This window comes from Brachycentrus maculatus, unplaced genomic scaffold (assembly GCF_059751285.1).
Source record: "Brachycentrus maculatus isolate JH-2025_06_01 unplaced genomic scaffold, ASM5975128v1 h1tg001123l, whole genome shotgun sequence".
Taxonomy (NCBI): domain Eukaryota; kingdom Metazoa; phylum Arthropoda; class Insecta; order Trichoptera; family Brachycentridae; genus Brachycentrus; species Brachycentrus maculatus.
Genome location: NW_028281821.1, coordinates 334,396 through 351,461, shown reverse-complemented (window position 1 = coordinate 351,461; position 17,066 = coordinate 334,396). Strand labels below are relative to the sequence as shown.

The following is a 17,066-nucleotide window of genomic DNA, read 5'->3' as shown; positions in this document are numbered from 1 at the left end:
AATATTTATATTTATGGCAAATGCAGAAGGCGTTTATGGGTACCTACTTATTTTTGGCAAAGCACCCAATTTTGGGTGATACCTGAAGGGTACCTACTTGAGCTAGTACAATACGATATGGAGCCACATAGACTATCCAGGGGTCGACAAACTTGATGTTTTAAAAATAAAATAAATAATAAATCAGTCGAGATGTGGTAATTCATTTTTATTTTATACATATCGCTCACTCCTTTCAAGAACGTCATAAATAAAAAAAAATAGATTTTTCAGGAGAACATTATCAAAGTTTAAAAATGTAATATAATGTATTAAAAATAAATATCAAGCCACTTATTGAACTTTTTACTATGCAACAGATCTTTTAAGGTAAAACCTGAAGGTTGTTTCTCCATTTGAAAAAAAATAAGTTTATTTTAAAAAATAATTAAACAACACCTTTTCTTCAAAATGCAAAAACAACACTTTCTGCCCTGTAGCGGATAAATATTAAGTTAAAAATATGCCGCTTTTGCTGGGATATAGTACATTTTCTGGACATTCCGAAAACATGCACAACTGAAAATTTACGATTTTTGATTTATGACGTTCTTGAAAGGAATGAGCGATATACGTAATTGGCATATAATTTGTATAACTGCATTTATATTTAAATTTCAATATTTAAATACTTAATATTGAAATCAAACACTGATTTTAAGAGTCTATTAAATTTAATTTGTGACGATTGTTTCGCCTTGTTGTGGCATTTCCAAACCTATACTCATACTTACTACTGACAGTAGTCAGTCTGTATTTTAAAAATGACAAAACAAAGCCAAACATTTGTTACGAATGAAATTATTATTTGTTTGTAATCATAAAATACAATTGACTAGACTTTTAAAATGAGTGTTTAACTTTTATATTTTTATTTAGTTTGTTGTGACCTTTTATTAGATGAGAGTTGCCTTTATTATTTACAAGGATCAATAAATAGATTTTTTTTCTTTTTGGTCCGCCTCAGTGGTGTAACGGTCAGCGTGTTTAGCTACCGTGCTGGAGGTTCCAGGTTCGATTCCCAGGGGGGGTGAAAATGAATATTAGTGATTTTACACTTTTATATTTATTTATTATTACCCTGGACTGGTTCCTGAAGCGCAAGAGTGATCACGTTGCCTTCGTGTAAGTAATGGTCAAGATAGCACTGCGTCAATTCGATACAGTGCCCTATGCACCACTGGGTGCGGATAAGGGTTTGAAAAAATTAAATCTGTGTTGGGAACAGGAGGGATAATCTCAGGAACATGTCAGCATTAGCTCATTGCTGGGAGGAAACCACGTTGCACTCCTCAGGAGAAGCCGGACTGTTGACTGTCGTCAGCAGGCCTTCCGTTTCACTAAAAGAGTGGATTCGTTCGAGTTCGATTTCCAGAGAGAGTCAAAATAAATATGGGTGATTTTCATTCTCACATTTATTCAATATTATCCTGTACTAGTACAGTTATAATAATAATAATAATAATAATAAATTTGGATAACTTATATAGCGCCATTTTCGTAAAAAAATACCTCAAGGGCACAGTAAGCACATGGCTTATCACCTTGCCTTTGTGCATATAACGATCAAGATAACACTGCGTTACTACAAAACAGTGCCCTATGAACCATGGGGTACGGATAGTGGTTAAAAGAAGAAACAAAAATAGGAGCTCTTTTTGTTCAAAACGTGGATCGCTATATGTGGATCAGAAACTTGAACTATTGCCATTTTGGTATTGTATTGAAATATTTGTGTACCAACTTCATAAAATTTAATAATTATTTTAATCATCATTAAATTCATCTTAAAAAGCATACACATTTTATGAACGGCAATTTATAAAGAAAATATGATCAAATTTATTACAAAACCAATGTGTTCTACATATTAATTCAGTAAATGCATATTCGGATTCATAGCGTTCAAATTGTAAATAATGTCGTCATAAAAACGTTGATTTTTTAATGATAAATGTTTAAAGTACAGGTTACGATGTTGCCGACCCCTGAAATCGTAATTCTCGCTAACCCCTTCGCGCCATTATACCTTAAACGTCGGTATTCGTACCTACCTACGCACTCATCCTCGTGTACTGAGAAGTAGGTACCTAGCCCAGTCAAGTACCCACTCGAATTAGTTATCGACGGGCCATCGACGTGTTAACACTGTAAATTAAAAAATCCACAGCGTGCGTGTGACAGCTCTCGTTATCCGCGAATATCCGAATTAAATTAATTTATTTTCATAATAGAATAACACCGCGCGATTGTTTTGTCATCACGTGCGATTTGAATCGGAACAATCTGGGCTGTATATTTTCGCAACGAGTTAAATCCCGACACAGTGACAGCCAAGTAGTTTTGTGAATATTGACAGTGACATCGGCAGGTATAAACCCCTAAAATGAAACTTTATTCAATTAAACTCGGTGTAATTGCAAAAGTTTGACGGTACAAATTATAAATTTGTAACAAATCCAATCAGTGTTCAGTCCAAAATGTGAAATCGCTTTTCAGAATTGAATTGTGATAACTTTAAACAATGTTGTGATATTGATACAAGCTTCAAATGATCAGTGAAGATGTACGTTTTTCCAGTGTTTTGCGTGGTCATCCTACTGTTATTATCGGGCATTTGTGCTCAGACTCCCATTTCGCCCTGTCCGCAAATCTTTCGCTATGAGACTGACGGACTAAGATGGTTCGGTATCATCGAAGCTCCAAATCCTCCTCCGTATGGATCCGAGATGACTGTGAAGATCAGAATGGTGATCAGAGCTCGTCTTCCTACTTCGTACGTTGGCAAACTCGAGCTGGCGGAAGATAGAGATATAGTCTTACAAAAAATTGCTCAAAACTGGCCTATAAAATATAGGGTTTCGTTCCCACTCGTGTCACCGATTCCTTCTGTGATGACGATTGTATTTGCGGGGAAGAGACTGTGCACTGGAGATCCTATATATGGCAGATACCTCACAGCTTTAGATCTCGAACACACTTTACATTCGGGAATATCAGCTCTAGCTAATACGCCTAGAGATAAACTGGTCATCGGTGGACCAATTCCGATGCATTTGCGACCAGAAAATAAACAAATTGACGCACCTGCCCTTGCAAGCAGGCACGGATTCGACAACCATGATGGTGAATTCATGGTAAACCCGCTTCCTTCGCTGAATTCAAACGCAAATGCTGAATTCAACCACGACAATATCTGCGGCACGACAAAAATCTACAATCCTCTAATTGTAAACGGAGACTTCGCTGCCAAAGGCGACTGGCCTTGGCTTGTGGCGATGTTTATCAAAAAACCCCGCGGACTGGAGTTTATCTGCGCCGGCACTCTCATATCGGAAACTAAAGTCGTCACGGCGAGCCATTGCGTAAAGAAACGCAATCTAAGCATGGTGAATCCAGCAGACTTGGTCCTCAAACTTGGAGTCCACAACATCCAGGACTGGACCGAGGAGACATCAGTCACCAAATCCGTCGAAGACATTAAGACACACAAGGATTTCAACGTCGGTGCTATTTTGAACAATGATATAGCCGTCTTGACCCTAGGTCAACCGGTGGCTTACACTGACTTCATCAGACCGATTTGTTTGTGGTCAGGTGATACTGATTTAGAAAAGATTGTAGGAAAGAAGGCTACAGTTGTGGGGTGGGGAAAGGATGAAAAGGGGGCACCTGCGACAGCTGAACCAAAGGTCGCGACAGTTCCCATCGTTTCGACGACCACCTGCAAAGCCTCCAGGGTTGAATTCTTTCAACTGACCTCTGAAACTACCCTCTGCGCAGGAGGAAGAGATGGAACAGGTCCTTGCAACGGAGATTCAGGAGGAGGACTGTATCTGAGACAAGGAGACAGATGGGCGCTAAGAGGGATCGTATCCAAATCCTTGAAAGATCCCGAAACATATAGTTGTGATTTGAACGAGTTCGTGGTCTACACAGATGCCGCTAAATACGACGATTTCGTTAGATAACACATCTAGTTCGAAAGAAACAGGTATGCAAGACACATTTTTTTTAAATCATTTTATATTATTTCATTTATTTGTTTTATAAATAAACATTTATATATATGAATTTTTTTCACTCTAATATATTTATTCAATATTGCCCTGGACTAGTACCTGCAGGTGAAGGTTTATCACCTTTCCTTCGTGTGACAACGTTCAATATAACGCTGCGTTTATATGATGCAGTTACCTATGCACTATCGGGTGCGGATAAGTGTTTGAAGTTGAAGATACATGGATAAAAACATTAATTTATAAATTCGTAAACATAATTTACGTGCTGTTTTTTGCAGAGACCCACCAAGGCACCTATGTACTGTCGGTGGCGTTCTTTTTACATAAGTTTTTATACTGTTTTTTTTTTTTACTTATAAAAATAATAAAACTAACAAACTACGCCGCTCTTCCGTGGGGGTTAGCAGAGAGAATAGAACGCCGTACCAATCTGTCTTTACAAACAAACTTCGAATCTTCCATATTCATGCATCTCCTCATACATATCCGCCGATTATTCCAACATCTTATCTGACCAATTTCAAGTACTAGAAATATTTTATCGTACCAAGTTTGCTTCGGTCTTACTCTGCTTCTATCTCCCACTAAATTCATATTGTAAATTTATTTTATTGCTCTTTCTTAGCTCATTCGATTCACATGCCCAAACCATCTCAACACACGTTTCTTAATATATGCAAGATATAATTTTTATAAACCGACCCCTTTTTATAAACCGAATTTGCATTTAAATACTTACCATATTCGTTCAATCAAAAACAGATGTGACCCAAACATAATTCAATTCACGTTTTGTCAATTGATTTTCTCTCATCGAGCATTTAAAACGATCAAAATATGATAGCTATGATGAAAAACATATATTGTTACATAATTTAAATTCATTTACAAAAAATGCAAATCTATAAAACCTTTATAAAAAATATTTTTAACATCATACAATACTTAAATTCTTCTTCTAACCCTTATCCGCACCCAATGGTGCATAGGGCACTGAATCGTAGCGACGCAGTGTTATCTTGATCGTTAATTGCATGAAGGCAAGGTGATCAGCGATGCGCTTAAATTCACTCAAATTAAATTTATTTCTCAATAAAATTATATCAAATCATGGTTATCAACTCCTGCCTTCTTTTATATATAACATAACAATTTGTATAGCCTCCCACCAGTCTGATGATGTCTGTAACGACGAAACCCGGTCGCTGGTCAAATAAAAATTAAGTGGAAAAGCTAAAAATATTGGTTTTATTCTAATAATATATTAAAAATGCAATTCCATCACGAAGTGTCAGTGGATAATATAAATCTATTTAAAAACATATGTTATCTCAAATCTCTTGTTAGGCTTACGAATATATTTAAGTAAAATTTTTTTGTCGTAAATTTTTGGAAAACAAAAAATTAATATTCAATCAATAATTGATTCGGCAGTCAGTTTATGGATCTATAAAGTCATTTCAATTTTACTTTCCATACGAGTATACTTTTACTTTTTTAAAACACCTTCGCTTTGTATTTCTTGTTGTCGATTTTATTTAAGTGAACTAAATATATATATTTTTTCATTAATTGATTTGGCAGTCACTTCATGGTAAAATCTATCCATTTTTAATTTCGTGAAACGTGTTTCGATGCTAATACCCCCCTCCCTATGCAACCTTCAACGTCCCAAAAACCTAACTCTAAAGTTTAGAATTAACTAAATATAACTTTGTCCGCCTCCGTAGTGTTAATGTAGTGTGTAATGGTCAGCACGGTCGGCTACCATTCTGGAGGTCCCGGGTTCGATTCCCAGGGGGGGTCAAATAAATATAAGTGATTTTTTCACTCTAATATTTACTCAATATTACCCTGGACTGGTACCTAAAGCAAAGGGCTGATCACCTTTCCTTCGTGTGTTAACGATCAAGATAACACTGTGTTTATATAATGCAGTACCCTATGCACCATTGGGGTGTGGATAAGGGTTTGAATTAAACATAAAGTTTTTGAAAATGATGCGGAATGCATCGAAACACGTGTCGAAATAAATATTTTATTTACTTAATAAAACTTAAATAAAAAAAATTAAATATAGTATTGTATTCTAGATCCTGTTTTTTTTTTCACACTCATTTTTCCGCTAGAAACGTTTTTTTTACATTTAAAAAAGAAAAAAATTATTTCACCTTTATACCCGTATTATTATTCAAAACTAATCACGTGACTTACGCAAGTATTTGCCTTGATTAGTTTTAAATAATCGATTTCAAAAACCGAATAAATAACGACTTATTTAATAAAAGTCGTTTCTAAATCGGTTATTTAATAAGCCCCCCCCCCATGTCTAGACCCAAACAAATACAAAGATATTACAGTTGATAAAAGCAGTCTCGTAACCATTTCAATGAATAATTTATCATGAATTAATGAATAAACTATACATTTTTCTCCTTATGTAATTATTTATTTTTAACAAGAATTTTCAAACAAAATTATTTGCTAGTAAAAGTAAGGTGTCCTTTCTGAGAATTGTCGTAAGTAATTAGCATATCCGTGATCAATTTGCTGTAGAAATAAATCTACCATCTGTCGAAGTACGCACGACGAAAATAATACGACAAAAAAATCATATTAGCACAAGTTTTCGTTCAAATATTGTATATTTATTCAAAGATAATGATATTCTTAATTTACATTGGGATGGTAGAATAAGCTTCTCAGATGACGAAAGATGTTTATGGTAATTTTTTTATTGTATTTTGTATTTTAATAGACAATTGCCAATTGCTGAACTTAAAAATTCATGTAACATTTCTTTTCAATTGGTTTGGTAGTTTGTGATGTATTTTTAACATAAACATCCTTTAGTACACAACCATGATATACGATTTACACACAACGAAGGTTTGATAGTTCCAAGAAATAACAATAAATATGGGAGTCGAACACTGCAATATATCATTCCCAACATTTTTAATTTGTTGCCGACGGAGGTTAGAGGTCAAAATAAAATATGGAACAAAGGCAAAATAAAGGAATGGGTAAATGATCAAGAGTTAATTTTATGAAAATTGTAAAATGTTTGTATTCTTATTTTTTTTTTCTCTTTTTTGTGTGTATATATATTTACATATCTTCTTTGAACCCTAATCCGCACCTGATGGTGCATAGGGCACCGCATAATATCTTGATGGTCAGGTAACACATATAGGAAAGGTGATCACCCCTCAGCTTCAGGTGACCAGTCCAGGGTAATATAGAATAAATATTAGAGTGAAAAATCACAAATATTATATTTATTTGACGCCTTCCTCTGTGAATCAAACCCGGGACCTCCGGAACGGAAGCCGAGCATGCTGACCATAACACTACAGAAGCGGACAGTATTTCCACCTCATAAATTTGTTTAAAACTGTTATATGAAAGGAGATATTTTGTTTAATTTATATTTGAAGCACTAACTTTGTGAATTTCCATTTTATAATTAAAATGTAACTTTGTTTGAAAATCATCGTAAATATTTAATTATAATGTTTACCGGTTAGCTTGGAAACCGGTAGACTTTATATTTATATATATATATATATATATATATATATATATATATATATATATATATATATATATATATATATATATATATATATATATATATATATATATATATATATATATATATATATATATATATATATATATATATATATATATATATATATATATATATATATATATATATATATATATATATATATATATATATATATATATATGTATATAATTAAGTTATTATGGTCTATAGTGATTTAAAAACCAAGTCACATTTTAATTATATATAAGTATATGAGATATTTTGTGTTTGGTCCTTATTATCATACAAATTTTGTATATGAAGTTGAAAAACTATTTATTTTTTATTTTTCTTTACAGATTGCAGAGGATCATTCCATGGAGTAGGAAAAAGAATAAGGTACAGTCGCGTGCCAAAGTTATCGACCATATGAACATCGTGTTTGTTTACGTGTGAGCGTCTAGATACATCACTATTTCCAACACGAAAATAAGCAGTTTTATTGTAAACACCGTGTTTTTCACGCAAAATATGCAGGAATGAGAGTGACTAATAAATCTATTTGTATTGTTTAATCATACAGGGTGTTAAAAGTTAGGTGCTAGATTTGAATATTGGAGAAAAATCAACGAACACGTCATATGTATTGATTTAGCGTTTAATTTGTAGAACTCATATGAAATTTATGAATTAATTTATAAATCAAACAGAGATTTTTTGAACCTACTTAGTTGTATTTTCTATCATTAAATGATTCGGCATTCACTTTGTGGTAAAATCTTTTCGTTTTTAATTAATGTTTTGTTAACAACATTTTGAGTGTGTCCAAATACTTGTTTACAAAATCTGGATTATTTTATTTGTTAGTAAAAAGCTTCTTTACATCTCACCAATAGATGTCTCTAGTGAAGTTCTAGTGATTCATGAATAAGGTTTCTAAATTGGTTCATATATATAGTACTTCCAAGAATTTGAGTAGTGTGGTTGTCAATAATGGGTAGAATTGGTGAATGTTACACGTGTGTAAAGTGATCACTTAAACCAGCCTATGACGGTCGTAAGCCCCGTAAATGCCCAGACTTCCATATTCTTCTTCATCTTTGATGAGATGTCAAAAAATAAAATGTTTTGTTAAAAACGATGTTTGAAAATGATGCGGAATGCATCGAAACACGTGTCACAGTAGGTTTTAAGAAATAGTGGTATTTACTAAGTAAAACATTTATTAAAAATTGTATTTTCTTGTTAAAAATATATTAAAATGAATATTGAGACAATTGTTTCGCCTAGTTACAATATATTAATTTTTTTGTGTTTTTTATCAATAAAATACAACTTAGTAGACTAAAAAAAAACTGTGTTTGATTAAACTATTAGTACATAAAAAAAATTCATACGTATATATCGCTCACTCCTTTCAAGAACGTCATAAATCAAAAATCGACAATTTTCAGTTGTGCATGTTTTCAGAATACCCAGAAAATGTACTATATCCCAGCAAAAGAGTCATATTTTAACTTAATATTTACCCGCTGCAGGGCAAAAAATGTTGTGTTAGCATTTTGAAGAAAAGGTATTGTTTAATTATTTTTTTTAAATATATTAAATATTCGCTGAACGCTGCCATCAAGTTGACCCAGGACCGGGAAGAATGGAGAGGACTTGTGCACCAAGTGCCTGACATTCCAGAAGACCACGACGCTCAGCTTTGAGCAAGAAGATGAAGAGAAGATTAAATATTTTTCAAATGGAGAAAAAACCTTCAGGTTTTACCTAGAAAGATGTGTTGCACAGTAAAAGGTCAATAAGTGGCTTGATATTTATTTTTAATCCATTGTATTTTATGTTTGAACTTTAAAAACGTTCTCCTGAAAAATCAAGTTTTTTGATTTATGACGTTCTTGAAAGGAGTGAGGGATATGGTATAAAATAGGTGATAAAATAGCAGATATTTTTTTAATTACGACATCCTTACTATGTAAATTAATATGTTATAGGTGTGTCAACTTGAGATGAAACATTATGGAAGAAGATGGATGTCTGAGCATCCTATGGCTTATGACCTGGCATTGGGATGCCTTAAACAATCACTTTTTACACTTGTGTAATACTCGCCATTGTGCCTTTTATTAAACATCCATATTGCATTAATTCTTGAAAGTTGTATTCGAATATGCACCAAGAATACTTTGAAACACGTGTCACCATTTACGCGATATATTTTTAAATAGTGGTATTTACCAAGTAAAATTTAAATTAAAAATGGATGAATATTATCACAAAATGTCTGCCGAATCTATAAATAAATTAAAAATGTTGAATACGCTTTGAGTAGGTAATAGTGGAGGTTCACAACAAAAGGTCTCTACAAAAATATGAATTTTAAAAATCAAATGTTTTCGTTCTCAGAATTTTCATTATAAGCTATAAGGGCTCCAGTGTCATTTTGGTATTTTCGACCAAATAATTGTGAAGGGTCATAAAGTTATTTTAATAAATTATCATCAGATCACTTATTATTTAAAATATTAGAATTAACTAATATTAACGTACTATATCGTTTATATAATTTAAAATTTAAATGTAATTTTTGCAAAGATACAAAATAAATATTTTTTAAGTGTGTAATTTTAAGTAAAAATATGCCTCTTTTTAAAGAAAATGTTAACGTTAATATATTATGTATTTAGTTATTTAAGAAATTCAAATGTAATATAATACTTGTATAAATTTTATCAAATTGTATAAATTTTATAAATTGTATCCCCTCTTGTTTTATTTCCAAAATTTCCCAAATGTTGCCTCACAGAGAAGGGAGTGAATTGAAAACGTATTCCCTAAAATCATCCGTCTTTTCTTCCTGGACCAGCGGTTCTCAAAGTGTGTTCCGTGAAAGCTGTAAGTATTTAGGGGACTTGCGACTCATAGGTTGGTTAAGGTCATCACTCTTTTCACATTTACCATTCTACCCATGATTGATAACAATACCACTAAAATTTATGTATATATCATGTAATTGATTCGTTATTACATGATTAAGTTTTTGACAGCATCTATGGTTGTTTTGAGATAACTTTTATTTTTATTTTATCAACGACCCTTAATTAAAATATGCATATGCTAGATCCTTACCGAATTATTCCACAAACTAGGAAACGCCTTGAAACATTTTAATTACATAAGAACACACACACACACATATAAATGTACATCATGTAATTGACACGTCATATCATATGTAATTCTCGGTAAGAAGAAATCATTAGTTTATAATGTACCTATTTTAGGATGATTTTCATCAAATCATTTTAATCAAATAATGTACATGAAACTAGGTTATACTTATTTTAAAGCTCCAAAAATAATTTAATATTTCAAAGGGGTTCCATAAACACTTTGAGAACCTGTCGCCACCTGACCACAGTCCAACATTTAAGCTGTGTTGTTTCAATCACTCACTTGTAGTTTTTAATTGGACATAAAAGTATCATGAAGGAAACTGAATTTCATCGCTTATTAGTCAGATGTTTTGCTATTGTCGATTGTATATACAGGGATAGCGAACCTTTTTGAGCCTGAGTGGCATTTTTTTTTAAATATACTAATATGTCTCGTGCAACATGCCATGAAAATAATAATGCATCAAATGTTTGTGTAACTTTAGATTTTTAATATGAACAAAACATAAATATTATTTTTTGACATCTCACCAATAGACGTCTCTAGTGAAGTTCTAGTGATTCGAGAACAAGGTTTCTAAATTGGTTCATATATAAAGAACTTCCAAGAATTTCAGTAGTGTGGTTGTCAGTAATGGGTAGAATTGGTGTATGTTACACGTGTGTAAAGTGATCACTTAAACCAGCCTATGACGGTCGTCTGCCCCGTAAGTGCCCAGACTTCCATATTCTTCTTCATATTTAATGAGATGTCAAAAAAAATAATAATAAAAACATCTCCTATAATTGGAGGTAATCCAGATTTGTGAATAAGTATTTGGACACACTCATAATGCTGTAAAACATTTATACATCGAAAAAAATAAATAAGTACTTATTAATGGGAAAATAAACTTTAAAAAAACAAAAAAAATTAAGTCTTAAGTGTGTAAATAGTGCTATGGTAGTGAAGGGTAGTATTGTTTGCATGGTGTGGTAGTGATTGTCCTGACGAAGAGACGGGTACGTCTCGAAACCGGTAGACATAAAAATCACGGCGAGTAAAAAAAATTTAAAAGTAAAAATGACTAACCCCAAAGTAATTGCTTTAAATATTAATAATATTGAACGTAATCAAAAATAGACTATATCATTAAAATGTAGAACCCTTAAAACTTCATTATTTGTGATATTTTTGTTGTAAGATGCTAGATGACATTTTTATATCGAGTTCATAGCTGGCAGTTATTAATATAATATAATGCAAGTAGCAGTACTTCCATCTGTAAGTCTACTTCTTATAAACTCGACATTAGCAAAAGAAATATATTCTTAATGCACTTCTTATGTCTGATATAACGAAGGTTTGTTTTTTTCGTATAATCATATTTTTTCTTCTCAATTCGCTTGCCATGCAAAATCATTTCGCGTACCAACATTGGCACACGTGCCAAAGGTTCGCCAATCCTGATAAATACAATGGAAACTAACATGGCCGCCTACTACTTGGAATAACTAGAGCTTTTTTGGAATAAATGGAAACTTTTCACGTTCATTGTGTTCCATTATAATTGCGTTTTTATCACAATTGAATGGATATTTTCATTTATTGATTTCCCCATGATTCGTAAGAATAGCTTTTTTATACAATAGCCCTCGAATGATAGAATTCCATTATTATTATGGTCCTAGATTAGGGATGGCCAAAATAAGGCGCATTGCATCCTTGTCCCCAATTATTTTTTAAATGAAACTTTTTTGGCAATGATTTGATAATCGATAATTGGAAGATAATATTTCAAGGACGTGTCATGTTTATTAGGCACATTCTGTTACATGAGAGAGAAGAAAGATATAACGAACAGTTCGGATTAGCCGAGAAATTTGTTATGCAGTACATACATAGTACTTTACAGTAGTTACGTTGTAGACGACTTTTACTTTTCACTTTTTACATTTATGTTAATAAATAAATAAAAAAATTAATCAAGTATACCAGTACTTGAGTAGCAATACAGATAGAATACTTTATACTTTATTAACTTTTTAATATTTTTAAAACAAAATAATGTTAAATATTATAATTTGATGTAAAAATAAATGTGGTCTTCAGTCTTCAGTATATTTTAAAAATATTTTCCTACTTTAAAAAAATATTTTTGTGTATCATTTTCATATCGTAATTCACATCTGTGTTAGTGCCCTTGACGTAGTATTTAACCTTTCCTTTACGGTGCTAAAATAAAAACATGGGTTCCGGTGTTGGGTATTCCCTACACAATAAAAAATTAGCGATTTAAATCGGAAAAATACAAGCATTCATAGCTAATGCCTTAAGTTCATTATAAATAAAGTAAAAAAGTATTATTTTTTAGATTTATTTGCTGAAAATATTAAAAAACTATCTGGCAACGCTCACAGAACAAGCATAGTTCCACTCTTGTCGGAAGCTTAAAAGCTACTGCCGCCAGCCCTCTAAGGCCACTAGCAGCCAGCCAGAGAACATTGAGCTTTGAGCTCCTCACACTTGTACAGTGAAAGTATGCAAGAGTGAGATGCAAATATAGTGTCGCGGTTCCCACACACTCTTCGCGCTCTGTTTATACGCTGTTTATTGTTTCCGATATTCACAAAATACCTCCGATGTACCCGATGAATTCTGATTATTATTAATACTATTTTAAAATCAATGCGTAAATATGTTATGGAGAAATACCTAAAATCTTAGCCTTGTATTTATTATATTTATAGAGATATTATGGTTATTAGAAGCAATGTGTACAAGGTACACAACACCGGGAAGGGAGGGTTATCGAGAATGGCTCTATATAAATTCTCAAAGACAAATAAAGTACTCGCAATGATTAAACAAACAAATGTAATATGCTGTATGTTTTTAAATAAAAATTTGTATTTTATTGTTACATATTTTTAAATGTTATTGTTTCGTGTTTTGAAACAATCAAAATATTCGTCCTGTGGTCAATTCTTCTTTGTGGGGAATGTATGCGGAACGCAAATAAAATATTCATACATTGTTCTAAGTAATATATCATACATAATTCATGGGGTTGTTTTTCCTAAGGGTCCGCGCGGAATAAAGAACGACCCTTTGTATGGTTAAGGCCAGTTTCCACACGAATGACACAACACAACTGATTGAACCTCCTTTTAGAAAGATACATGTTTTTCAATGTTGATTTACCCTTATAATGTAAAATTGTTTATTCCACTTTTATAAAGAAACAATTTTTTGTACATTTTTTTATTAACTCTGATTTAAGCATCATGTTTCGAAATTATAATTAAAATATAATTCAACAGAAATATTAAATAAAAATGAAAAAAGTTAACAATAAGTACATATATATCCACTGACACTTCGTGATGGAATTGCTTTTTTAATATGTTATTAGATGAAAACCAATATTTTTAGCTTTTCCACTTTATTTTTATTTGACCAGCGACCGGGTTTCGTCTGATGACCGTCCGGGACCAGTCTGATGATGTCGGTAACGACGAAACCCGGTCGCTGGTCAAATAAACATAAAGTGGAAAAGCTAAAAATATTGGTTTTAATCTAATAACATGTGTCCAAATACTTGTTCGATTACCTCCAAAAGAGGAGTTATTTTATATATATATATATATATATATATATATATATATATATATATATATATATATATATATATATATATATATATATATATATATATATATATATATATATATATATATATATATTTATTTATATATATATATATATATATATATATATATATATATATATATATATTTATATATATATATATAAATATATATATATATTTATATATACATATATATATATATATATATATATATATATATATATATATATATATATATATATATATATATATATATATATATATATATATATATATATATATATATATATATATATATATATATATATATATATATATATATATATATATATATATATATATATATATATATATATATATATATATATATATATATATTTATATATATATATATATATATATACACACACACACACACAAACATTCACACGTACATTCGTACATATATACATACACATAAATATAAAAGTGAAGATAAAATCAGTATAAACATGATGGATGTCAATTTTATTTTATTTTTATTCGTTGTTTTTTTTGATCGTGTATTTTTCATTAAATATGAGAATTTTCAAACGATCCAAAAACACCCCTTTCTTGTGATTTTCAAGTCATATTTTAGATTCGAATTTGAGCAGCCCCCTCCCCCTAGGATCGAGTCATGTTATAACAGATCTAGTTATGTACCGAAGCGAGGCACGTTACATTATGTACTGATGGGAAACGCGATGGGTCTTACACGCGCAACCCTTCAGAACTACGAAATGAAACATTTTCAGAGATCCGATGAACCTTCACCGTCCCTTTGTCTAAAGCGCTTGAAGACTTCATTTTCTCGGCTCAATTTTCAGAATATTCATTATTTTTCAGAAGATTTTTCAATCGGACTGTGACAAAGGACCCACAAGTACTTTTATATAGAATTACAGCAAACCCTCGATATAACAGACCCCTATTTACCAAACTTCAGATATAACATCGATATGATTTCGAATTAAGATTTTGCTGAAATTATTTACTGAAAAAAAACAGATCTAAGTAACTTTTTCTTTTTCTTTATAACTAAAAGAATATAAAATTGTTGTTAACTTTTATAATTTAAATTGAAAGGTTAACAAGACTGGAACACAAATAATAAAGTTACAAAAACTTTTTTTTTTATAACCAAAACTAATATATGGCAAAATATAAAAACAATAAACAGGTATAATAAATAGGCATAAGAAGCAAATTTAAAATAAATATATGAGAAAAACATAATGTAAGACAATTCTGAATTTTTTTTAAATTTTGGAATGCTGATTACAATTCGCTCTCATTCGAATGCATTATTGTGTCGAAATTTCAAATAATTCTGAGAATTATCTACTTAAGAAGATTCATTATTTTGAACAAACGAACATTACAATTTAATTCATGTAAATATCAACAATTTCTACCGATGAGTTGAGTGAATCAAGGCACTGAAAGCAGAAAATGAATTTAAATCCTTATTTTGCGTTTTATAATTATCAAGATATAATTCCTACGCTTCAGTTCCACGTCCGGGGTAACACACCCATGTGTGAAAACCACTTATCTTATGCTGATGGGTAGGAACAATGTAGACGGAAGGGACTCGCCCACACCAAAAGATGAAAGCGTAAATATATATCATAATTATATAATAGCGTTGCGGTTTCGACTACCGACATTTCTGAAAATTTTCTTTAAATGTATTTTCAGTTCAAATTTAATTTTGATATATTTTTTTAGTTAAATTATTCAATAAATAATAAAAAGCTGCGTAAACATGGCATGGGCATACAATGTAATAGAATATACAATATGATATGAAGAAAATCGTTTTTAAATCAGAAAATAGGGGGAAAAACAAGATGAGAATTAAAAAAAAAAGAATACATGCAAAATAAAATAAAATAAATTAAGTCACCTTGGCTGTGCCTTCCAATCACGTTATCTTTCTGTAGCAACCATGAATTTTTAGTCTTCCTCTAGATGTCTTTCGAGGAAGATCCATGGCGATCGCCTGGTTCACAGTATGATCAGGTTTTCTACGCCAATGTGCCCATACCATCTCAATTGCCTTTCCTCTACCTTACTTTTGATGCCTGTTACAGCCAGGCTTCCACGAATGCGTGAACTCTTTATTTTGTCTCTAAGGGACACTCCAGCTGACCATCTAAGTATTCGCATTTCAGCAGTTTCTAGTTGCCTAGAGTAGGTGTTATACAAGGTCCAGTATTCTGAGCCATAGATGAAGAAGAATATGGAAGTCTGGGCATTTACGGGGCTGACGACCGTCGATACTGGTTTGAGTGATCACTTTACACACTGTAACATTTACCAATTCTTCCTATGATTGACAACCACATTATTTAAATTTTCGGAACTTCTAAATATATTGATTTAACTCGAAACACAGTCCTTTAATTCAATAAACTTCACAAGATACATCTATCTATGGTGGAAGGACGAAGCAATTTTTTAATTAAGCAGAAACTCTTTCATTTGTATGTCAAGTCCGAATCCTGGATTATATTCACATCCTTGAGAAACGCTAGAAAATATATATTTCATTTTTTATCTATGCTTATATTTTGACCAGTTAATTTATTTGCAATTTTTATGTAATTATTAA

General features: G+C 31.5%; 1 protein-coding gene across 1 annotated transcript; it reads left to right on the top strand.

The window, feature by feature from the left end:
• The first annotated feature begins 2,186 nt into the window (after positions 1-2,186).
• Positions 2,187-10,266, top strand: LOC148299493 (serine protease gd-like). Its single transcript, XM_088276016.1, has 2 exons — positions 2,187-4,033; positions 7,977-10,266. Exon 1 carries the CDS (start codon positions 2,604-2,606, stop codon positions 4,008-4,010), a length of 1,407 nt encoding a protein of 468 aa, XP_088132142.1. The 5' UTR covers positions 2,187-2,603; the 3' UTR covers positions 4,011-4,033; positions 7,977-10,266.
• The last annotated feature ends 6,800 nt before the right edge of the window (positions 10,267-17,066 follow it).

Coding starts and splice junctions, on each gene's coding strand:
- LOC148299493 (XM_088276016.1), top strand. CDS start 2,604: ATGTACGTTTTTCCAGTGTTTTGCGTGGTCATCCTACTGTTATTATCG.